The 26563-nt window shown below is 37.1% G+C and overlaps 1 protein-coding gene across 3 annotated transcripts in view; it reads right to left on the reverse strand.

The window, feature by feature from the left end:
- The window catches only part of HEATR5B (HEAT repeat containing 5B), a 106606-nt gene that overhangs the window by 60920 nt on the left and 19123 nt on the right, over positions 1-26563 (reverse strand). For all 3 annotated transcript variants that reach the window (XM_007970947.3, XM_007970946.3, XM_073022921.1), the window contains exons 10-20: positions 25624-25874; positions 22806-22917; positions 21477-21629; positions 19548-19647; positions 19045-19154; positions 17578-17741; positions 16706-16881; positions 13711-13816; positions 9839-10029; positions 1263-1422; positions 459-648 (exon numbers count right to left, since the gene is read on the reverse strand). In XM_007970947.3, coding sequence (XP_007969138.2) covers positions 459-648; positions 1263-1422; positions 9839-10029; positions 13711-13816; positions 16706-16881; positions 17578-17741; positions 19045-19154; positions 19548-19647; positions 21477-21629; positions 22806-22917; positions 25624-25874 — 1713 coding nt within the window. The remainder of the gene's footprint in view (positions 1-458; positions 649-1262; positions 1423-9838; positions 10030-13710; positions 13817-16705; positions 16882-17577; positions 17742-19044; positions 19155-19547; positions 19648-21476; positions 21630-22805; positions 22918-25623; positions 25875-26563) is intronic.

Consider the following 26563-nt stretch of genomic DNA (forward strand, 5'->3'; position numbering starts at 1 on the left):
TCCTCATAGAAAATTAGCTAATATCTTTTTCCTCTAACAAAAAGAAAACAAAATTTTGATAATATTTACCTTACGAGAGTGGTTTTTCAAGCTATGTTCCTAATCCTTAGAGTTCAAAAAAAGTGAAGCAAAAGTCCATGAAGACAAGTGGATAGCACTCTAGGCCAAAGGAACTCCATTTTTAACTTTGTTTTCATGGGACTCCAAGTAAAATTTCATTTAAAATGTTTTCTCTGCTCAAAACTCCAACAAACATTATCATGTCATAGGTTTCTCATAGGGATTAAACAAAATGCCACATGTGAAAAGCTGAGCGCCAGGCTTTCAGTAAATCCAAGTATTCAGTACATAGTAATTGTTATCACAAAATTTATTCAAGCAATGTGATGGTGATAGTCAGGAAATTTAAAGATAGTGATTATCTGTCTAGGTTCCTTAATTTCAGATGATTTACTTACCTTGTAGTTCAGGGCCAACAGTAGTTATTATAGCACCTAAGCATCGACCCAAACACTGATGAACTTCCGTATGTGAAGGTGGAACTGTCAACAGCAAGGTAAGAACTAGAGATAATGTTGGTTCCACATAGCCACGATACATCGGACCGCTAGAATCCACTATCAAAGCAAGTGAATGAAGAGACCAAGTCTAGAATAAAATATAATTTCATTTTAGTTGTAAGGAAGAATTCGAATGTACTGAATTAAGTATACTGAATTGTGACATGGGTATACTCTTAATATTCTGAGGCATATCAATATGAAGTAGCAAATGAAGATTGTAGGATATTTTCACACACACTCTCCATCTTCACTGTAGTTATATTTACTTATGTATAATAATGTCTAAAAAGAAATAACAAAAACAAAATATTCAAAGGGTCGACATGAAGATTCGGTCAATGACCCAGGACCTAGGTTGGAGTATTACAGGAAGAGAGAGAAGGAAAGTTATTTGAAAAAATAACTTGATCAATCTAACAAATCTAAGGAAATTCAAAAAAAAGAGGAAACAAGTACACAGAATAATAAACAATAAAAAGAAAATATGTTTGAAGGAATGTACGTGAATGGGTGAAATTTTCAGAATAAGACAGACTTTAAGACTAGGCTGATAAACAAAATCTTGCTATGCACTATTACAAAAACAAACCCTAATACATTTGTCCTAACAACTTACCACAGTCATTTTTATTTTACAGAGCAAATAATTTTCCAAAAATTTTCTAAACTTTTGTAATAAAAAAATCAATAATATTATACCTGGACTTCAGGGGATGTCCCATCTTGTGCTAGAGCCAATAAAATGCTGACACTGGTCTTCAGATGTTGTCCTGAGCCTATTCCACCAACGTAACGATGCAAACAACCAAGAGCCAATGAATGACCAGTCCTAGATACAACATCTCGAGCCGATTTCAACCTGAAAAAAAGATTATGCTTCAATAACAGATTTTGCTATTTCCCTATAAAAACAACAACCTTATAAGTCACACAGAAACAGGGAATTATTGGGGAAATAAGAAAAGATTACAATCAATTACTTCTTTCTCTCTCTATTCCCTAACAGGAGTTAGAACTTCAATTTACAATAACTGCGGCTGGGTGTGATGGCTCATGCCTGTAATCCCAGCACTTTGAGAGGCTGAGGCCGGTGGATCACTTGAGCCCAGGAGTTGGAGACCAGTCGGGCTAACATGGCAAAATCCCATTTCTAAAAAAAAATTAAAAACTTAATCGGGCATGGCAGTGCATGCCTGTAGGCCCAGCTAGTAGGGAGGCTGAAGTGAGAGGACTGCTTGAGCCTGACAGGTTGAGGCTGCAGTGAGCTGTGATCACGCCACTGCACTCCAGCCTGGGTGACAGAGCAGGACCCCGTCTCAATAATAATAATAATAATAATAATAATAATAATAATAACAACAACAACAACAACAACAATTGGTTAAAAACACACATTTGACTGAATAAAGTCTATTTTAATTTTAGAGAAAATCTGACAACTCATTTTTAATACTAATTATTCCTTGAAAAGCCAAGACTTATTTGAAACATTTTTATATTTTTAAAAAATAAAATAATAACTTTAATGTTTGGTTTTAAAAATAGTAAAAAGGTATTTGTATTCACAGTATTACATAAAATATTTTACACTTAAGAAATACCCTATAATTATGATTTGAACCTCTTTAAAAAAGGTCAATCTTTTTTCTTTGTGAAATATATTTTAAATGAATTCAAACACATAAAAGGAGATGAACATTACCTTAAAAAACAAGCTTTGAGACTCATATACAATACGCACCAACTTCAGGTATACAATTACATTTTAAATGTATATAAAAATATACAATTTAATGAGTTTTGATATAAGTATACAGTATGTAACCACGGCATAATCATTAGAACAGGGATGTCCAAGATGAGTATGAGGGGTCTTCAAAAAGTTCATGGAAACTATGCATTAATGCAAGAACTATACATGGATTTCAGTATCTTGGGGTACCAAAATAAACTTGTACTAACTTGTTATAACACATTTGAACAGGATCTAGTTTTAGGCACTAAGAAGGATAAGACATCAGTTTGAAAAGTGCTCCTATCAGAGCAACATAAATTCTGCTAAAGCTGAAGTAATAACAAACATCAAATTTATGGTGAAGCTTGGGTGGAAGAATGGTGAAATCACCGATGCTTTATGAAAGTTTGTGGGGACAATGCTCTCAAAGATATCAGCAAATGAAAATGAATAGCTCGTTTTAAAAAGAGATGAGGCAGGCTGGGCACAGTGGCTCACACCTGTAATCCCAGCACTTTGGGAGGCCAAGGTGGGTGGATCACTCGAGGCCAGGAGTTCATGACCAGCCTGGCCAACATGGTGATACCCTGTCTCTACTAAAAATACAAAAATCAACTGAGTATGGTGGCACGTGCCTGTAATCTCAGCTACTTCAGAGGCTGAGGCAGGAGAATCACCTGAACCAAGGAGGCAGAGGTTGTAGTGAGTCGTGATCACGCCACTGCACTCCAGCCTGGGTGACAGAGTGAGACTCTGTCTCAAGAAGAAAAAAAAAAAAAGAAGAGAAGGGATGAGATAATGTTGAAGATGAAGCCCAACAGCTAAAGACCACACCCATCAATTTGAGAGAAAATAATGCATAATGCATCTTATCTGTGCCCTAACTGGAGAGTATTGATGATTAACAGCAGAAATAACAGCCAATATACATATCTCAACTGGTTCAGCTAACATAATTCTGACTGAAAAGTTAGAGTTGAGCAAAACTTTCCACTTGATGTGTGTCAAAACTGTTCTACCCAAATCAGCTGCAGACAAGGCAGAGCTTTCAATGGTAATTTTAAATAAGTGAGATCAAGATCCTGAAGCATTTCTTTAAAGAACTGTAACAGGAGATGGAACATGGCTGTAATAGTAAGAACCTGACACAAAGCACAATCAAATCAATAGACACCAAGAGGTAAAAGTGGTTCGGTCAAAGCAAAAGTGGACTAGTTAAGAGCAAAGGTCATGGCAACAGTTTTTTGCAATGCTTAATACATTTTGCTGCTTGATTTTCTGGAGGGCCAAAGAACAATAGCATCTGCTCATTATAAAAGTGTTTTGAGAAAGGTAGCCAAAGCTTTAGCGGAAAAACGACCAGGAAAGCTTCACTAGAGAGTTCTTCTCCAAGGGCAATTCTCCAAGACTTTCAGTGGAAAGTCATTAGACAACCACTTTATGGTCCTGATTTGGCTTCTTATGACTTTTTGTTTGTTTGTTTCCTAATCTTAAAAAAAATATTCAAAGCGTGCTCATTTTTCTTCAGCTAATAATGCAAAAAAGACTTCATTGACATGGTTAAATTCCCAGGATTCTCAGTTATTTAGGGATGAACTAAATGGCTGGTATCATCACTTACAAAAGTGTCTTGAACCTGATGGAGCCTATGTCAAGAAAAAAGTTTATATTTTTTACTTGTACCTTTTCATTCTATTATTCCAAGAACTTTTTGAAGTCCCTAATAGAAGCACATATGTAATTCAAAATATTCTAGTCGCCACACTCCAGAAGACAAAAAGGAAACAGGTGAAATTATTATTTTTTTAAATAGAATTGAAGGTTTTAGTGTTCAGGCTGGTCTCAAACGCCTGGCCTCAAGTGATCCTCCTGTCTTGAAATCAATCTCAATAAATTTTATTTAACTCAATATATCCAAAATATTAAAATATCAAGATGTAATCAATATACCAAATCATTGAGATATTTTACATTCTTTTTTTGAACTAAGTCTTCAAAATCCAGTATGTATTACATACTCATAGCGTGTATCAATTTGGGCAAAATGCATTTCGATTGCTCAATAGTCGTATGTGGGTAGTGGCTGCCATACTGACAACACAAGATATAGGACATTTTCATCACCACAAAAAGTTGCCTTAGGTCCCTTTGTTGTCATATTTCTTCCCCCAACATCCTGGCAACCAATGATCTGTCTTCTATCACTATAGTTTTACTTTTTATACAGTTTCATACAAATGAAATCAGACAGTACCTAGTCTTTGGGGTCTGGATTCTTTCACATAGAATAATGCTTTTAAGATTCATCCAATTTATTGTATAAGTAGTTTGCTCTTTTTATATAGCTGAGCAATATTCCATTTATGAATACATCACTATTTATCTATTCAACCATCAATAATTGTGGATACTTCCCAGTTTCTGGCTCTCATAAATAAAGCTACTATAAAAGTTTGAGTACAAGTGTTTGTATGCACGCACGTTTTCATTTCTCTTAGGTAAATACCTGGAAGTAGAACGGCTACGTGAAACAGACATGTATATTTACATTTATAAGAAACCATCAAAAGATCTTCCAAAGTGTCATTCTGCATTTCTACTGGCAATGTCTGAGAGTTCCTGACCTACCCTTTGCTGAGATTTCAATTATATGCATGTTTGTTACACAGCTTGATATTGGTCCCAGAAGTCACTGAGACTCTGTTCATTTTTAATTCCAGTCTTATTTCTCTCTATGCCACATTTTTGATAGTTTCTATGTCTTCAACATCACTGGAATGATTCTTTTCTCAATTTCTGTGAATTTCAGTCTTAATTCTAAGCTGGTGTAAGATAAGATGTCAATACACAAATACAGCTGACTGACCTGTTGTTTCCTACATCATTGTCTAATCCTCTGTAAATCCTATCCAGTGTATTTTTTCATTTCACACACACATTTTACACTTCTAGAAGTTTCCTTTGGGCTGTTTTTACAAATTCTTTTTCTCATATCATGCTTAGGTTTTCCTGTACTTCCTTGAAAATGTAAAGCATATTTAAAATAGCTCTTTTAATATTCTTTTTTGCTAATTTCTTTTTTTTTTTTTTTTCCATTTCTGGGCCTGTTTCTATCGATTGATGTTTTCTCCAAGTAAGAGGTCTTATCTTTCTGCTTCTTTATGTGTCTGGTAATTTTTGATTGGATACAGGATATTGTGAATTTTACAATGCTGAGTTGCTCCATTTATTGTATTCCTTTAAATATTGCTGAGTTTTGTTCTGGGATATAGTTAAGCTACTACTAAGAATCAGTTTCATTTTTTCAAGGTTTGCTTTTAAGCTTTTTTAGCGTGGGTCAGGGACATTGCTCCCACTACTGAAGCAATATCGTTCTGAGGGCTTCACCTCAGGAGGTCTTTCTATTCTGAATAGTGGGAACACGAAATATTCTCAGCCCTGTGAGTTCTGAACATTGTTTCACCTGTTCCCTTTTGGTGGTTTTTCCCCTGATCTTGGGTAGTTTCCTTGTATTCTTGCACATATCAGTATTCAGCCAAAGACTTTAGATGACCCCGCTGTTCACAGCTCTCTCCCTGTGCAGCTCTCTCCTCTCTGTTATTCCATCTTACACGCTCTAGCTACCTTGCCTCCCCAAACTGCAGATGCTCTCTCCTCAAGTTTGGGTTTCCTATTTCTGGACTTAAGCCTGGAAACTTTCTTCAAGCAGTAATCTGGAGCAATGTTAGTGTTCCCTTTGTTTCTTTCCCATCCCTAGGAATCACTGTCCTATGCTGGCTGTTGTCCAATGTCTCAAAACTGTTGTTTTATTTATCTGTTTTCTAGCAGTTTAAGACACAAGGGTAAATATAGTCCTTGTTACTCCACCATTAATGGCAGTGAAAGTCCTGTATATTCTCTTAATGTCTATCTGAAAGAATAGATTTCATCATTTTGTTCATATTTAACTAGTAATGTAGAGATCTGAAATGAAGCTAACATGTAAACCTCACTTTAAACCATGGAAAGGATCAAATAAAAGGAGCTATGAAGGAATACTTTAAGCCGTAAAATACTATGACTCATAATCACGCACCAGTACAGTCAACTACTATTAGAAAACAGAACAAAATACTACTAAGAATAAAGCACCTAAATTAACAAAGCAGCCTAAAAAGCAATTTTGGTTGTATTTTCAAAACTTTATTAAAACTCTCAACAAGCTATCCACAACCAGACTTCTGACAACCTCATAAAAGTCGAGATGGGCCAGGTGCAGTGGCTCATGCCTATAATCGCAGCATTTTGGGAGGCAAAGGTGGGTGGATCATTTGAAGTCAGGAGTTCGAGACCAGCCAGGCCAACATGGTGAAACTCCATCTCTACTAAAAATACAAAAATTAGCTGGGCGTGGTGGCGGTCGCCTATAATCCCAGCTACTCGGGAAGCTGAGGCACAAGAATCACTTGAACCCAGGAGGTGGAGGGTTGCAGTGAGCTGAGATTGCATCATTGCACTCCAGCCTGCGCGATAGAGTACGACTCAGTCTCAAAAAAAAAAAAAAAAAAAAAAAAAATCGAGAGATGAATAATCATCCCCAAGACTCTAGTTGGCCAGTTTGCCTATTGTAAACAACAGAAAATTCTAAGTGCTGTCACAGAACAGATGTTAAGAAATGTGGCAGGCTGGGTGCAGTGGCTCATGGTTGTAATCTCAGCACTTTGGGAGGCCGAGGCGGGTGGATCACCTAAGGTCAGGAGTTCGAGACTAGTCTGGTCAACATGGTGAAATGCTGTCTCTACTAAAAATACAAAAATTAGCCGGGCATGGTGGCGTGTACCTGTAATCCCAGCTACATAGGAGGCTAAGGAAGGAGAATGACTTGAACCTGGGAGGTGGAGGTTGTAGTGAGCCAAGATCGTACCTGTGACAGAAACAGACTCCATCTCAAAAAAAAAAAAAGAAGCTGGGTGTGGTGTGTCCCTCCTGAAATCCCAACTACTCAAGAGGCTGAGGTGAGAGGGCTGCTTTAGCCAAGGAGTTTGAGACCAACCTGGGCAACACAGCAGGATCCCATCCCAAAAAAAAAAAAAAAAGAAAAGAAAAAAGAAAAAAAGAAATGTAGCAATGAATGAAGTAAACTAGGTCTATCCGTAACAGTATTTCTAACATATTATATCTATCCTTGGGTAAGTAATCTTTACCTCTCGAAGCCTCCATTTCTTTATCTAAGTGAAATTATTATTATTTCTAAAGAGCAGTTGTTTTGAGGAATAAAGAAGTTAAGAATAAATGCAATCTGTGAATTCTAAAACATTATACAGATTAGAAACTTACCTTTGTGTTATTATTTCTCAAAAAGTAACCGTTTAGTGAACTACAAAGTAGAATTAATGTTCACAGTGATAATCATCTATTCACAGTAAATAATCTGAGATATAAGAATATACATTTCTCAGAGGTCTCAAAGTGACTTTCAATTGAATGGAAATAAATTCAACTATCAAAGATTTTTATTTTTATCCGAACTGGGTCTTAAGCAATTGAAAGGTACTCCCTACCGACTTCCTTAGGATGGTTTGCAGAATGATTCCTGTTTTAATTGCTGTGAGTTTCTGTGTTAATGCTAAGTTAGCATAAGATTTCAATGTGCAAATATCGATGACGGACCTGTAGCGATAGGAGATTTTAGCTTTTCACAGTCAGATATTATATCAGCAAGAGATGATGTTGATAAAAACAGTCTAATATAATGAGGCTGTGAAAGACAAGTTTTTCCAAAATACAGCCAGATTCTGCCAAATCTAAGACACCATAGTTTTAAAAAATGTACCATTACTTTACATAGCAGTATAAAAGAATTAAAATGCTGCCAAATATTACAACATTTCATACAGAATTTAAGAAAAATCCCAGTTTTAAATAAAATGTGAAAAAATGGGTAACGAAATCTTCGTAATAATTATTTCAGATCATAATTAAGGATTTGAAAAAGATAATGAAGGCAAGCACTGATAATACTTGTAAACCACTAAATTGGGCAGGTATAAATAAATGAAATGCCTTTGTGTTTCAAAGTACAAAATAAATACAGTATCCTACAGATACTGAGGACACATACTTCTTTTTTCTTTTTTTTTCCTGAGACAGAGACTTGCTCTGTTACCCAGGCTGGAGAGTAATGGCATGATCTTGGCTCACTGCAACCTCCACCTCCCAGGCTCAAGCGATCCTCCCATCTCAGCCTCCCAAGTAGATGGGACTACAGGTACAGGCAACCATGCCCACCTAGTTTCTGTATGTTTTGTAGAGACAGGGTTTCACCATGTTGCCCAGGCTGATCCAGAATTCTTGGGCTCAAGTGATCCACCCACCTCAGTCCCCCAAAGTGCTGGGATTACAGGCAGAAGACAATGCGCCAGGCCAAGGACATATAAACTAAAACTCCTTGTAATTTAAAAAAAGATACCCTTCAAGAGCTTTCTAAAGAAACATACTCCTACTTCACCTGTTATGAACAGAGCACAAAACATTAAATGGATAACTAAGATTGTTTCTATCTTTTAATAAATCTTTAATAAAAAGCTATTTCATAATCAATGGAAAATATTTGGAAAGAGGAAAATTAATCTATTGCTAGAAAATAGCAGCAATCATTCTGCAGAAGATTAAGTGTTTGGTTATATTTTAACTGTCTTCTGCCTGCTCATATTATCCTTAGTGCATTAGGGCATTATCGAATAACCAATCAAATTGCCATTCACAAGTCAAGATAAGGAAACCTATTTACAGATATGCAATAATTCAGCAAATACATATTCTTCAGAACTACTACTTCATAGCCACTGCTTCATACTCTCTTTTATTAATGATCATGATGTAGTTTGGTACATTTAATACTCAATATATACACGATAGCTAAGAATGATATAATTTACATAACACAGTATCAATTCTCGACAATCCTTGATTTTTAATTTCTCTACTTATGTACTTGATTAACAACTCGACAGTTACTAATAACTGCAACTCATCATCTTAATGATACTTATTTGGGTCTCTGAGATCACTCTTTATAAACATGTAAGTAAATCCTTAAAACCTGATGCTTAACTATTCTGTTTCAGTCATAATTTAAGAGGAAAACTTGGTAGCAGTTAGAAAAAGAATGGCTTATTCCCAAAAAGTGGGTAATTAACAAAAAGAATAAAGAGGGACAACGAAAGGCAGGGAGAAGAGACAATGACTTCAGAATACCTCTTCAGTGAATACACATAACTGAGAGAAGTCCTTATTAACATTTTTCTTGATTCTATTAAGTAACATTCAAGAGCCGGATTAGAAGCCCTCTCCATGCAGAAAGTATCTAACGTATTACAACTTTCCCAGATTCTAGAGTTGAATCAACTGCTAAATTAAAAATTGAGATCATTACAAAAAAAACCCACAAAATATTATCACATGCTATATACCATGTGGAAAACATACACTCCAGTTAATTATTATTTAAAAGACATCTCTGCCTACATATGAAACTTGTTAGTAAAGAAAACCCACTTACTTGTCAAAGCTATATTGGGCCATTCTAGCAATAAAAGTTGCTTCTCCAACCACCTGAGCCATTCTTCCAAGAGCTTCCCCTGCTGCACAACGTAAGATGGGGTTTGGGTTGTCCAGAGCACCCATAACCAGTGTTAGAGCAGATTTACGAACTTCCTCAGGTCCTAAAGTACTTTTGTTTTCAGCTAAGCCCTACATTTAAAAAAAAAAAAAAAAGACAGCAATTCATAATTCATGATTTTTTTTTTTTAAAGCAAGGTCTTGCTCCCTTGCCAGGCTGGAGTGCAGTGACACAATCACTGCTCACTACAGCCTCGACCTTCTGAGCTTAAGCAATCCTCTCATCTCAGCTTCCTGAGTAGCTGGGACTGTAGGTGCATGCCTGCTAAAAATTAGCCTGCTGGACTAATTTTTGAAAAATTTTTGTAGAGACAGGGTCTTACTATGTTGCCCAGGCTGGTCTCAAACTACTGAGCTCAAGCAATCCTCTTGCCTGAGCCTCCTAACGTGCTGGGATTACAGGCACACCTGGCCTCGCAATTCATATTAAAGGAAAAACACATGCTGCAATCTTTCTAAAATATACACACATCTTCATAAGTTATTGTCTTCAGTCAATTTTCACATGTATATACTAACGCCTAGAATCTGTAACTGTTAGATTCATGGTAATTTCTTTCCTAAATACGATTTCAGAACATGGTCTATAAAACACTCCCTAATTGTAAGGAGTGTCTCTATTCAAAGACTAGTACTTAGAAGTTGCTTACATATATTAAGGACGCTGTATGACTAAATCAACCATTATTTAACTGAAAATTATCACTCTAAAGAAACATTCTCCTATTTCACCTGTTATGAAATGAGCACAAACCATTAAATGGATTGGTTCTATCTTTTAAGACATCTTTAACAAAAAAGTGATTTCAGAATCAACGGCAAATATTTGGAAAGAGGAAAACTCTTGATGAGTATGAAACTTTGAATAGTTTATATAAAAATTTCACAGAAGACAATTATATGACTTAAACAGTGTAATCAACATATATCTAAAAACAAAATGAGGCCAGGCGCAGTTGCTCACACCTGTAATCCCAGCACTTTGGGAGGCCAAGGTGGGGAGATCATGAGGTCAGGAGATTGAGACCATCCTGGCCAACATGGTGAAACCCCGTCTCTTCTAAAAATACAAAAAACATTAGCTGGGTGTGGCTGCATATGCCTGTAATCCCAGCTACTCAGGAGACTGAGGCAGGAGAATCGCCTGAAACCGGGAGGCGGAGATGAGACTGCAGTGAGCCGACATCACACCACTGCACTCCAGCCTGGCGACAGAGCGAGACTCCGTCTCCAAAAAAACAAAACAAAACAAAACAAAATAATAATAAAAAAATAATAAAATAAAATGAAATAAAATAAAATAAAATAAAAAACAAATGAGGTGGCCAGGTGCAGTGGCTCACGCCTGTAATCCCAGCATTTTGGGAGGCCGAGGGGGGCAGATTATGAGGTTAGGAGATTGAGACCATCCTGGCCAAAATGCTGAAACCCCGTCTCTACTAAAAATACAAAAATTAGCTGAGCATGATGGTGCGTGCCTGTAATCCCAGCTACTCGGGAGGCTGAGGCAGGAGAATCACTTGAACCCAGGAGGCGGAGGTTGTAGTGAGCCGAGATCACGCCATTGCACTCCAGCCTGGCAACAGGGTGAAACTCCATCTCAAAAAAAAAAAAAAAAAAAAAAGAAGGTAAAAATAATCAGTAACTCAATGTTGAAGTAGTTTGTTCATCATATTACATGTCACTCTCTTTGTTCTTGCTGTATTTACCGTCCTGGAACTTAATTTACTTATTTGAGACCAAAAATCTATGTCATATTGTTGGGGAAAATGTTAACTACAACAGAGGCATTAGCATATCTATGAAGAAAAGTGTAATCGGTACAGCAATATTACAGTTGGTTCACCATTCTCCCAATCACTGAAGGAGACCATGACCATCCCATTCCTTTTTTAAAAAACTCACAGGTCCAAATTAGTTGATGGTCTCTTCATAGAGTATATACTAATGGTTATATAAATGGTCCAAACCTGTATTTTTTTTTTTTTTTTCTGAGACAGAGTCTTGCTCTGTCCCCCAGGCTGGAGTGCAATGGCATGATCTCAGCTCACTGCAACCTCCGCCTCCCAGGTTTAAGTGATTCTCCTGCCTCAGCCTCCCTGGTAGCTGGGATTACAGGCACCTGACACCACGCCCGGCTAATTTTTGTATTTTTAGTAGAGATGGGGTTTCACCATGTTGGCCAGGTTGGTCTCAAACTCTTGACCTCAGGTGATACCCCCGCCTTGGCCTCCCAAAGTGCTGGGATTACCACCGTGCCCGGCCCCAAACCTTTATTTCTATAATCAATGCCTATATATATCCTTTTCCCCGATGTTTACAAAACATGACTTAAGGTTATCAGAGAAAAGAGATATATATAGGCATTAAGACATGCTCGTGCAAACACATATTTGTTACCATTTTACTTTAAAACAATACTTTAAGCTTAGCGCTAAATAATATAAAAAGAATTCAAATATGTTATGATAGAGTGCCTAGTATGATGCATGAACTCCGTGAGACAGGCAAAATATTTGTAACAGTGGTCCCCTCTGGGACACATTCCAAGGCCCACCTTGGATGTCTGAACCATGGGATTAGGAACCTGATTGCTGTCAATGGGAACTTGTTTCTGTTCACGTCTTCTACTCACAAACTTAATGCCTTTTCCATTTTAACTAGGCACTTAACACACACCGTGGCCATAATTTTTGTAATTTGCGATGGGACAGCAAAACTAACACAAATTCCTCTTTCCTTCTTCACAATTTCAGACAGAAGACTTGTCCTTCCTGTAGATCTGGGCAATTTTGGCACATGATATTATTCCTTCCCTTCTTAAGTTGAGAACTTTCTCTTTTTCACTTAAAGGAAGCACTTTACAGCTTCCCTTTGGCATATCCAAATTGCCAGAATCACTACTTTTGCACTTTGGGGCCAGTATGAAGTAAAATAAGGGTTACCCTGAACATACGTGCTGCCATACCACAGCAGCCCATCAGATAACTGAGACAGATGGTGACTAAGTGACTAGCAGACAGGTAGGGCAGAAAGTGAGGAATCACTGGACAATGAGATGATTTTCGTCCTAGGCAGGACAGGGCAAGATGGAGCAGGACAGTACAAGATTTTATCATGCTACTCAGAATGCTGCACAATTGAAAACTTATAAATTATTTCTGGAATTTTCCATTTAAAGTATTTTCAAACCACAGTTGACCATAGGTAACTGAAACTGCAGAAGGCAAAACTGTGCATAAGGAAGGGACTACTGTATTCTACTTCATACCTGTAGAAACTACAATTCAAAAAAAGTTAAAAAAGGTTAAGGAAATTACTCTGGACACAAACCTACAGCAGCTTAACTAGAACACAATCTCTAAATGCAACATTCTTTCAACTATATAACACTGCCTCACATGATTTACGGCCTAAACCACAAATCAAGCTTCAGTTCTATTTAGTTAACCTTCAGTAGAATATCAGATTTCATTTGTCAAACACTTTCGAAAATTCTGAAAGAATTTATTGGCACTTGTAAAATCTGAAGTTCAAATTGAAACATAAACTTTAACAACATTAAAATATAAAACGCTTATTTAACTACACCGAGCCTTAACATAAAGTTTGAAGTAATTTAATTAAGCTAATATAAAGGCATAGTTACCAAGTGATATGCATATAAACATTATAATAATCTTGCTATGCCTGGCTTATTAAATGCATTAATTAAAATCTTATTTCAGAATAGTACGTTTTAAAAGTAAATACCTTTAGTGCACTAAGAACAGCAGTAAATATGTTAAGCTGCACGGCCTGCTGGCGGACACCTTTAGCTTGTTTAACACATTCGGCAAAGTGATCCAACATTTGTAATCTATAACAACAAGAGAAAAATCACATTAGTGACAAATTTTATTCCAATATGGCACAAAAACTGATAAGAAGAGTACAAGTTGTTTAGCAAATAATTCCCCATGCTATCTCTTTTCTATTTCATTCCCACAGCTAGTCCAAATCAGATCTCCTTCTCCCAAATTATTATACAGACATGCGGTTATTAAATGGAACAAGACAAGAGACTAGATATTAAGTTTCAATTAACAAAATAAGGTCATAATTGCAGTGGTCCTCAACATTAACAGCAGTGTCCAACAAAGCGCCTGGCATCTAGTAGATGCTCAAGGTTTCTTGTACAGGTAACAATCATTAATTATGCATCTCTGTGGAAGCCTTTTAAGTTAGAAAATTTTTAATGTAGTATAATTCTTTTTCCTTTTTTAAAAATACTCTTAGAGAGAATAGTACCTCATGTCCTAGCCTCCAAAGCTTTCGAGAAAGTTCAAAAAAGATTTAGCTTTAGTAAGTTTTTAAAATGTAAAAAACCAGAAGTGAATTGTTCTTTGTATTAATACAAAAAAAAGAATCGGTTTATGAAAAAAAAAAAATCCATGGCCATCTTAGATGATTTTTCTCTCTTTTTCTTTTGAGACGGAGTTCCACTCTTGTTGCCCAGGCTGGAGTGCAATGGCACGATCTTGGCTCACCACAATCTCTTCAAGCAATTCTCCTGCCTCAGCCTCCCAAGCAGCTGGGATTACAGGCATGTGCCACCACGTCTGGCTAATTTTGTATTATTGGTAGAGACTGGGTTTCTCCATGTTGTTCAGGCTGGTCTCGAACTCCTGACCTCAGGTGATCCGCCCTGAGCACCTCGGCCTCCCAAAGTGCTGGGATTACAGGCGTAAGCCACCACGCTCAGTCTTTTTTTTTGTTTTTTTTTGGAGACTGAGTTTCCCTCTTGTTGCCTAGGCTGGAGTGCAATGGTACAATCTTGCCTCCCTGCAACCTCTGACTCCTGGGTTCAAATGATTCTCCTGCCTCAGCCTCCTGAGTAGCTGGGACTACAGGTGTTCACCACTACACCCAGTTAATTTTGTATTTTTAGTAGAGACAGGATTTCACCATGTTGGCCAGACTGGTCTTGAACTCCTGACCTCAGGTGATCTGCCCACCTTGGCCTCCCGAAGTGCTGGGATTACAGGTGGGAGCCACCACACCCAGCCCATTTCAGAAGATTTTGATAAAAAGAGAGTGAGAGAGTATTCTTCTAAAAAGAAATGACGTGAAACAAAAGAATCCAAGGAAGTTGGATTTAGTACTAAGACAATCATGATCTAAAGTTGGTAATAAAATCTCCCTGAGGTCGCTGTAATTATGGATTTAAAGCTCAATTTACAATAGTCCACAGGTCTCAGGTCAAAGCATTCTTCAAAACTCACATGAAGATATAGGTTCAGATCTAAGTGTATACATGTACATTTTGATGTGCTTTAAAAAACTTTTAAAAGTAAGTAAGTACCTTTAGTGCACTAAGAACGGCAGTAAATATATTAAGCTGCACAGCCTGCTGGTTAAAAACCAAAGTAGGATCACTTATAGCTTTTTACCTTTTTAATTTACATTGTATCATGAGCACCTTCTATCAAAACATTGTTTCTACACAAATGGACTTTCTATTATTTATTCACTTATCCTACTGTTGGATATTTATTATGTTAATATTTTTAATAGAATTTATTTATACTTCATCTTATTCTATAAAAGCAATCATATAGAATTAAGATAATCCTGGATTTCAGTTATAACTTTCATAACTAGTTGTATAACCTTGGGTAAACCAAAAACTCTTAGATATGGAGTTCCCTAAGATTTAAAACCAAAATGTTAAAATAGATGCTTTATAAGATTCTTCCAACTTTAACATCATTTAACATTTATGTGGCAACCAAATGTTCTTAAAGGTATTTGGGTAGGGTAAAGTTTCATATTTAAACTTTTTTCTCCTCAAATGAAAAAGCAATTAATCAAGTAACCTACATATTTAAAGATATATTTTTTCTCCTCAAATTAAAAAGCAATTAATCAAGTAACCTACATATTAAAAACATTTTTTATTTTGTAATTTTTGTAGAGATGAGCATCTCACTATGTCTCCCAGGCTGGTCTCAAACTCCTGGCCTCAAGCAATTCTCTTGCCTTAGCCTCCCAAAGTGCTGGGATTGCAGACATAAGCCACCACACCAGACCCAACAATATTTCTAAGGCATTTTAATTTTGTAAAGCTTTTAAGTTATCTGTGATGATCTTGTATTAATTCATTTCTGTTTTCCTTTTGGGAAAATCACAATATGCAAACTGCCTACTAAAGCTAGGAATAGTGTCTGTGGATATAGAATATAGCAAACCAAAATGCTTCTATTACAAAAAGAACCAATTATGTTAGTTTCCAAGTTCTAGACTTGAATCATCTCACAAATGCTATTAGGGAGTGGAATTTTCACCCATTTACTTCTTCAACAACAAAGTTAACAGGCTTAGCAAATTGACGTCCTTAATTAAAGATCTAGTCAAGACCTACTTATGAACTATCAAACGAACTATTATAATGCATTTTTTTTGCCAATAGTTGTCATTTCTAGCATATATAATGAAAATTTTGTTAAGGAATACACAGTCCACAATGCAACCGATATCAGATGCTAGTTCACAGGGTCAAATCTTACATACAGTCTCAAATTATATGGAATTTGCGTGCAATTTTTTTCATCATGTATGTGTCACTTATGTTAGTAAATCTGTAAGAGTACTGTTTAAGTATTATAATAACTCACTTTACTGCAGAGTTAACTGGGATGAGAAAATCTACTCTTTATTTAATATAGTATGTATTTAACAAAAATCACCTGACTGACTTTATACTAACCGGTGTTTATAAGAAACATGAGGAAACACTACACCAAAAAGGGCCACAGAGGCATCAATGACTGAGACTCCGAGAGGGAGGGGACCAGGTACCGCTTCTCCAGCAGGGATCCGTAAATAAATGGAGGAAGGATCATGTTCCAGAGCCCCACTTCCTGATGCACTGTTTGGCTGGAGCTGCAAAAGAGTGAAATAAAAATTCTTCAAAATCTACTTTAGGAAATCTACTTATTAAACATTAGGAATGAGGATTACAGCAGAGGAAAAAGGAGAAAAGGCAACAAAAAAAGAATGATTGGATCCGAACATTTGAAAACAGACCAAAATGTTAATTTGGTCATTAAAAAATCATCAGTAACACCTTCTACAATTTTAAGAAAAGCTTTATTCATTTGAAAACATGTTTACACTACCCACCTTACTGCGTGAACAATATAAGCAAGAACTTAATCCCACGAACAATTATTTTAAATGGGGCTTTAATCAGTCTTTTTTAAAAGTACATGAGAAATAATATATTCAGTGGGCAAAAGTTCTAAATCTTCAACCTACTAACTTATTCCTTTCCAACCTGTACCAAAACAAAACTAAAACAAAACAAAATACCAAAAACCAAAAAGCCAATTAAAACTGATCTTTATCACAGCCACCACAAGGTATCTAAATACAAAGAATATTAAATAAAGACAATTTGCCAAATTCTAACTCTTCCTGTTTAACTTTTTTCACTACCACCAGGATGCCATCTTTAAGTGTCTAAGAACACTAAATGGGGATTAAACCTTTCTATACACTATTTTCTTTTTAAGTAACAATGTGTAATAGGACCATTGTTTCAGATTAAGTATTTCATTTCCCTGTATGGTTTATTACCTGGTCCTCAATTGATTTATGATCAGTTTCCTGAAGCCAAGAACCAAGAAGAACACTATCATCATAATGGCAGAGGGATCTGAGGAGGGAAGTAGTTGTGTTGGCTGAGTTGTCAGTCAAAGTGAATTCCGCTACCAGTTCTCTAAGAAGTGCATTAAAAGATCCTAAAAAACAGAACTTCAACTCAGATTAAAAAGAATAATTTTTGTGAAAATTATAATCATTGCCCACAAAGAGCTGCAACATGTTCAACAGGAATAAAATAATTAGGTCTTTGTTCTCTTCTTTAAAAAATCTATATTTAAATGCTGGTTTTAATATACAATAATGGTACTTCCTTTCATATACTATATTGTGTCTTTTTGCCCAAATTATTTAAAATAACCAAAAAACTCAAATAGAGGAAAGAGAGGCACGTGCCATAGCATGCTTGTAGTCCCAGCTACTCAGCAGGCTGAGGCGGGAGGATTGCTTGAGCCTAAGAGATTGAGACAAACCTCTGCAACACAGCAAGACCCTGTCTCAAACATACACACAAAAAAAGATACTTTATTTTAAATATATTAAATGTGATATGATGATTATTTACTATTTATTGCCCAGTAATGTATAAACAATGAACCACAGCACACCAAAATTCCTGGGCATGATGATACCAGAAAGAAATCAATGGTTTATTTACTATTAATATTTTATATAATATTTGCTTTCTCCCTCCAGATCCTTGAATTATTGGCTATATTACAATATATAGGAAGCATATTGGCTATATTACAATACATACAAAGCATTAAAAGTGCATACTTTGGGCCGGGCGCGGTGGCTCAAGCCTGTAATCCCAGCACTTTGGGAGGCCGAGACGGGCGGATCACGAGGTCAGGAGATCGAAACCATCCTGGCTAACGTGGTGAAACCCCGTCTCTACTAAAAAGTACCCAAAACTAGCCGGGCGAGGTGGCAGGTGCCTGTAGTCCCAGCTACTCGGGAGGCTGAGGCAGGAGAATGGTGTAAACCCAGGAGGCGGAGCTTGCAGTGAGCTGAGATCCCGCCACTGCACTCCAGCCTGGGTGACAGAGCGAGACTCTGTCTCAAAAAAAAAAAAAGTGCATACTTTGAAGATAAACCAGCTAGATTTGAATCCAAGCTCTGCCACTTAACTCCCTGTAAGTCTTGGGTAAGTTAAGTTTCTTTAAGTCTCTCAATCTGAGATTCTTCATCTATAAAACAGGACTAATGGCCTCATAAGTTGCAATAGAGTCAAAGAAGCTAATACATGCAAAGGGCTAAAAACGAGACCCAGAACACAGTAAGCAGTCAACAAGCGTTAGCTACTCTACATGAAGAAAAATAAAACGGTGACCTTCCTTTGCAAAGTAAGTCCGCGGGAGAGCCTTGGTCAGACTCTATAACACAGTGAAGAACTGTAAAAAAAAAATTTTTATCAGATACCACAAATGTTTAATTTACCTTCATAAGTTTTTGGAGGTAACAAAGCCAAGATATCATAAAGTCTTAAACGGACCATTGCAGCACTGGCTTTCAGATGAGCTCCATGGGCTTTAATTACAGATGGAATGCTAAAATATCAAAAACATAGTTGGTATTGGCTTACCAGAATAAGTATTACTTATACATTTTTTTTAGCAATGTAACAGTGTACTGCCAAAGTACATTGATAAGTAAACATTTTCATTTTGACTTATGTTGTGATCTTCACTGTAACAAAAACACTTTAAGATACAACTGTATTTCAGTCCACACCATTGCTGTAATTTCTAAAGTTATAAAAATAAAGTTGTATATGTTTCCTAGATGATTCTAGAAGAAAGCACAAAATATGGCTGAGAACTATAACATATATATTTTATATTTAATTATATATTATAATGTGTTATATATTTTATATATATAATTTGTTATATATATAATATATAAAATAGGATGTGAACTTGTCCTAATTGCTTACTTACTGTGACATCATGGTCATGGCACATTCAATAGGGGTCATCAATTTTCGAATCACATCTTCGGTTAGGAGCTCAGGACAATGTGCAACAAAGCTCCTCATGGCTAAAATGTTTAAAAGGACAGATTTGGAGTAGCTTTTGTGAACATGAACTTACAAAATTGTATAAATATAAAGGCAGTTATAATATTTAATTATTACAACATATAAGGTTCTGAAACCACGTCGAACCAAAAGAAAAACTTGCAACAACTACAAAGAAAAATCATGGAAAAGGCTACAAAAAAGGTGGACAGAAAAATGGAGGAAGAGAAGGTACTGGTTAGAGAGATTTCTGTGGGTAGAAATCAGAGGACTATAATCCCATAGGAACTCAGATGACTACAAAGAAAGATGACTATAAATGTATATGTGTATAAACAGTGCCTTAAAATTTACATGAATTTTTACATATATTACATATATTTTTGCAATTTTTACAGATACATATGTGTGTATGTGTGTGTGTGTGTATATACATATACATATACATATATATATATATTTTTTGAGACGGAGTCTCACTCTCACCCAGGCTGGAGTGCAGTGGCGGGATCTCGGCTCACTACAACCTCCATGTTACTGCAACCTCCATGTCCCAGGTTCAAGCAATTCTCCTGTCTCAGTCTCCCGAGTAGCTGGGCCTACAGGTGGCCACCACCACACCTGGCTAATTTTTGCATCTTTAGTAGAGACAGGGTTTCACCATATTGGTCAGGCTGGTCTAGAACTCCTGAGAGTGATCCACCTGCCTTGGCCTCTCAAAGTGCTGGGATTACAGGCGTGAGCCACCACACCCAGCCACTACATACATTTTCACATTTTGAATTTTTACATACATTTATGTAAATATATACGTATACAAACAAAAATGGTCCAGTGAGAAAAGAATATTTTTATTGGCCCTTTAGCAATAGAGCCAAGACTAAAACACCTCCTAGATGTGTGAGTAAAGGGTGCCCCCTAGCCTGGCTGCCCTTGTGGTTAAACGTGTATCTCTCTTCCAGTTTGGAAAAAGAAGTACTTTTCACCCTGAGATAAACTAAAAAAGAACTGGGACATCCAATGTCATTCTAGTTCTCAAATGAAACAAAACCTGAGTGTTTCCTGTAACTCCCAGACAAAAACAACTGTATCTGTAATTTTTGTGATGTTGACATCTGAACAACATATTAAGGTTTGGAGATTTGATAAGGATGTAAAAAAACAGCTGTTTCTCCATTATGAAAAGACTAACTGCAAATGCAATCACTTTGGTAATTCTGAGTTTCTTTTTCTTTTTTTTTTTTTGAGACGGAGTCTCGCTCTGTTGCCCAGGCTGGAGTGCAGTGGCCGGATCTCAGCTCACTGCAAGCTCCGCCTCCTGGGTTTACACCATTCTCCTGCCTCAGCCTCCCGAGTAGCTGGGACTACAGACACCTGCCACCTCGCCCGGCTAGTTTTTTGTATTTTTTAGTAGAGACGGGGTTTCACTGTGTTAGCCAGGATGGTCTCGATCTCCCGACCTCGTGATCCGCCCGTCTCGGCCTCCCAAAGTGCTGGGATTACAGGCTTGAGCCACCACGCCCGGCCTCTTTTTCTTTAAAATAGCTATCAGGGGTTTTTTTTTTTTTTCCCCCCACATGGTGACTCAGCGCTTCTTTGACAGGTAAGATAGCAACAAGTGGGAATAAAAGGACTGGGTTCTAGTTCCTGTCTAACCACCGGGTCTAAACACTTTTTCAGAGTCTCGGTTTCATTTTTATTACAAAATTAGCAAACTGAAGTGGATCATTTATAAAGCTTCTTTTTAAATCTAAAAGCCTATGAATTTATCATTACCTAGTTTCTTTTACTTTACAAATATTTTAGTAATATCCTAATATTGTGAAAGTACAATCCTTTCAGTTCTTACCACATAGGGCTCCAGCACGACCTTCCAAAGTTACCTGCCAGGTAAAAGAATCGCCTCGGGCCTTCTCAGCTTCCAATTCCTTTAAGGAACGTGGGAAAACATTTCGCCACAATAACAACATCTTGGGCAGATGGTAACGAACGACAGATGGTCCTAACCAAGAAAATGAAAATATAATGTAACAAACCTGACAAACAGGTGTCAAGGAAAATGAGCCCAACACAAACTTTATGTAACTTTAGAGACGAAAATAGAGTAAAATACTGATATTTAACAGTATTTGTCATTTCACGCTATTTTTATCTCTAAAATTACATTATTTTCAAACTTCATTCACTGATTAAAATATAGATCAAAGCATAACAAAATTCACCTTAAACTATCAATACTTTCAGAATCCAAACATAAAATACACAAAAAGCAATTTTTAAAGGATTACCCAACTATATTGAGAATGGTGGATTGCATATTATCAATAAAATATATCTGGGACACATTCTATGAGGTCTTTTTCATATATATATATGTATATAAACAGATACACCCACTCCCACACACATACATATACATATTCCTCAGTTTTGGGGGTAATTTACATGGCCAATTTAGTTTCATGGAGAAGCAATATATTCAGACCTAGGAATCTATATTTACATTGCTAAATAACTCATTTAACATAACACTTAACATAAACTCCTGGAAATGAGTTGCAACTTTTTATTTTCTTCAGAAAAGAAAAGTAGGTCAAACCATAATTTCCAATAGACAGATGCTTAGATCTGTATCATAACTTTGTAGTACACATATACACACACTTTTTACAGCAGCAGCTAAACATATGAACTAAAATGTGAACATAGGCCATCACAATAATAGGTATTTCTGTACTACGTACAAGTTAAATTTTGCCTGTATTGCCGATTTGTCATACTGCTTAAGAGTGAAACACATTAAGCGTTACCCCAGAAAATACCAACACCAATTAAATGTGACTTTACCACTCTACTGAAATCACATTGCTGGTTTTCACTTAGGGGATGGAATTTTTCCTCATATTTTCATCTCTTTTAAACACTAAACTCATCAGGTAGACAAAGGTTATTCTGATGGTAAAGGTGAAACTTTGCTAACAACTTTCTCACTAAATGTACTTAAGCAATAATTACCAAAAAGAGAAATCTACTAGCAAATGACGAGGAAAACATCTTTACCATTTTTACAACTTCAATGAAAATCTAGAATGTGAAGTTTAATACTTTTAAATTAAATTTACTTTACAGGCTACTGACGGTTATAGTGTGACAAAATCCTACTCAAATATAATTATACCTAAAGTCATAAGTGCTCCAAGTAAAAGCCAGCCAGCTTGGGTGCGCTGTAAAGATAGCCTGCTATTTTGGGCAGCAGTTCGTAAAAGATCTTCAGCAATACTAACTACCATCTGCAAGAAAAGTTTAGAATTGGATTTTAATTCAAAGAAGTTAAATTAAATAAGGACACAGATAACTAGCATACTTTACTTAAAAGAAGTTGTTGGCCGGGTGCGGTGGCTCATGACTGTAATCCTAGCACTTTGGGAGGCTGAGGCAGGCGGATTGCCTGAGCTCAGGAGTTCAAAACCAGCCTGGGCAACACGGTGAAACCCTGTCTCTACTAAAAAATACAAAAAAATTAGCTGGGCATGGTGGCGGGCACCTGTAGTCCAAGCTATGCGGGAGGATGAGGCAGGAGAATTGCTCGAACTGGGGAGGCAGAGGTTGCAGTGAGCTGAGATCGCACTACTGCACTCCAGCCTGGGTGACAGAGTGAGACTCCGTCTCCAAAACAAAACACACACACACACACACAAAAGAAGACTTTGTCCTTTCACGTTATTAGCATGTTTTGAAGACATCAAGACCTGGTCAGTCTTGACTGAAATGATGACTCTGAAGAGACCCAGAACAGTGTAGTAGTTAAGGACAAGCTCCAGGGCCAAATACCATCTCTGCCATTTACTCACATTCTCATGTAGAACAACTTAGTTCCATCACTGGTAAAAACAGAAATAATAGGAATGCCTATCTCAGCCTTGCAAGGATAAAATAAGTTAACATAACATCTGTGCTACTACTTTTGTCATTTCATCATGCGACAAATCCACTTCTCATTTTTCCTGTGTCTTCTAAGACGGTAAGCTCCAAAAGATTAGCTTATTTATTTGTTTGGTTTTTAGAGACAGGGTCTCACTCTGCCACCCAGGCTGGGGTGCAGTGGCACAATCATAGCTCGGTGTAACGTGGAATGCCTGGGCTCAAGGGATCCTCCTACCTCAGCCTCCTGAGTAGCTAGGACTACAAGTGTATGCCAACATATTTGGCTAATTTTTAAAATTTCATTTTTTATTTTTTTGTATGAGAGGGTCTTGCTACGTTTCCCACGTTGGTCTCAAACTTCTGACCTAAAGTGATCCTCCAGCCTCAGCCTCCCTAGGCATTGGGATTACAGGTCTGAGCCACCACGCCCAGGCAAGGTTAGCTCAATGGGAGATGCATAATAGGAGTTCAACAAATCTTTGAATGTGGAATAATAGTGCCAATAATGATAGCACTTATTTAGTGGCCACATGGGCTAGACCTGTTCTGAGTGCTTTGCTGTATTAATATCCACACGGAATGGCTAGTATAGACTTAAATTTGGTACAGCTGAATAAGCGGGGAGATGAAACTCTATGAGGTTAGCAAAGCAAAGGCTTCTAAATTGAAAAAGGCCAGAGAAGGAAGCAAGATAACTAGTCTAATCAGAGCAACAGGAAATTAGAATGAACAGACAGAATGAAGTCAAATTATAAGACAGCAGTTTATCAGACAAAGGATATTATATTTTACTCTCTGAGTACTGGGTAGTCCCTAAGGATCTCTGGGCAAATGTAAAATATGAAAGTGGTGTGAGGAAGATGCGAGGTGTGGGGAAGACAGAAAGTCTAAGGAAAATGAGAAGAATGAGGAAGCAACTGTTTGACAAAGTGAGAGCGAAGTCTGGATTTCATTGGTAGCTATGCAACTCCTATGAATGGACCTGGGCTTAATGTCTCAGAAAAAAAATAAAAATTTAAAACTCTAGCCCCAATCTGCCTATGTAAAGTTTCACATAATATTTATATAAACACTTAAGATTACTGAGAAGAAAACCATGGTAGTAATATAAATAGAAAGAAAGCAGAAAAAAAAAGTTACTCATATTTTTATTTTATTTTTTGAGACGGAGTCTTACTCTGTCACTCAGGCTGGAGTGCAGTAGTGCAATCTCAGCTCACTGCAACCTCCGCCTACTGGGTTCAAGCGATTCTCTTGCCTCAGCCTCCCAAGTAGCTGGGATTACAGGCATGGGCCGCAATGCCTGGCTAATTTTTCTGTATTTTTAGTAGAGACAAGGTTTCACCATGTCAACCAGGCTGGTGTCAAACTCCTGACCTCAAATGATCCACCTGCCTCAGCCTCTCAAAGTGCTGGGATTACAGGCATGAGCCACCATGTCCAGCCATGATTTATTAAAACGACTCAGTTTTTATTAAACATTATCAAAATGCTAAATATGACAATAGCATATTCTCCTAACATCTTTGAATATATAGCAATGTGAACTTTTATTTCTAAAAGCTGAAAGAAAAGCTCTGACTTTCAAATAATTACTACATTAGTATAAGGTTGGGCTTTTTTTTTTTAGAGACAGTGTAGGTCTTGGTCTGTCATCCAGGCTGGAGGACAGTGGCATGTTCATAGCTCACTGTAACCTCAAACTCCTGGGCTCAAGTGATCCTTCCAACCCATCCTCCCCAGCAGCTAGGACCATGAAGCTTGGCTAACTTTAATTTTAACTTTTTATAATGAAGGGGTCTCACTATGTTGCCTAGGCTGTTTTTTATTCTTTCCCTCTAAAAGAAATTATAACATGTTACTATACTTAGACAAAATCGATTATCCTTACAACAGAATTAAATATCAAATTATAATTAGGGTCTGCTAACCCTATAGTAAGAACACTATGTTTTATGTTAACATAGTAAAACTGTTATTTGACCATCCCATTCCACATCAAACGCAGCAGTATTCCTATGAAGACCAAAGCCCATGTGACAGCATTCACAAATCTAGGATCTCCATCATACCTTTCCTTTGGCATGAGGAATGCCCAAAGGACACTGATGTACTCCACCTAACAAAGCAGCCATTGCAAAACTATATCCACTAACAGCTTCTGGTGAGGTCTTCAAGTTGTTGAGCCGTTCTGCACACCTGTCTAGAAATGGTGTCAGCTGGAAAGGTAATGCCACAGCCACACAGCGCAAACACCATGCAGCAGCAAGTCGGGCAGCCATGCTTGGATGAAGAAGCACTGAAGTCACAATCTCCAAAAGCCCTAAAAAGGAAATACTCAAAATATTACTCCTTAATGAAGCCAAATTATTTTTTTTTTTTTTGAGACGGAGTCTTGGTCTGTCGCCCGCGCTGGAGTGCAGTGGCCGGATCTCAGCTCACTGCAAACTCCGCCTCCTGGGTTTACGCCATTCTCCTGTCTCAGCCTCCTGAGTAGCTGGGACTACAGGCGCCCGCCACCTTGCCCGGCTAGTTTTTTGTATTTTTTAGTAGAGACGGGGTTTCACTGTGTTAGCCAGGATGGTCTCGATCTCCTGACCTGGTGATCCGCCCGTCTCGGCCTCCCAAAGTGCTGGGATTACAGGCTTGAGCCACCACGCCCGGCCTGAAGCCAAATTATTTCAGAAACTCAAAGACTATCTAAAAAACAATAACTGAAATCACAATCACCATGATTTCACCCATATAGATCCATAACTTTGCCTAAACTACATATATTATTCATAAATAGTAGAGTACTTCAAAGGAACATTTTCTATGAAGAACATAGTACAATTATATCCAATGTTGATGTAAAATTTAATAGAAGTCTTCAACAAATTTTAGTCAATTTTTATTTAAAATCTACCACAATTGCTTTTGATTTCTGTTCCAAAACTTTATTTAACCATTTAATTCAATATTCTTTACAAGGAATCTTCCTTTTTTTTGAGACTCACTCTGTCCCCCAGG

The sequence above is a fragment of the Chlorocebus sabaeus genome, chromosome 14 (genome assembly GCF_047675955.1).
Source record: "Chlorocebus sabaeus isolate Y175 chromosome 14, mChlSab1.0.hap1, whole genome shotgun sequence".
Lineage (NCBI taxonomy): Eukaryota > Metazoa > Chordata > Mammalia > Primates > Cercopithecidae > Chlorocebus > Chlorocebus sabaeus.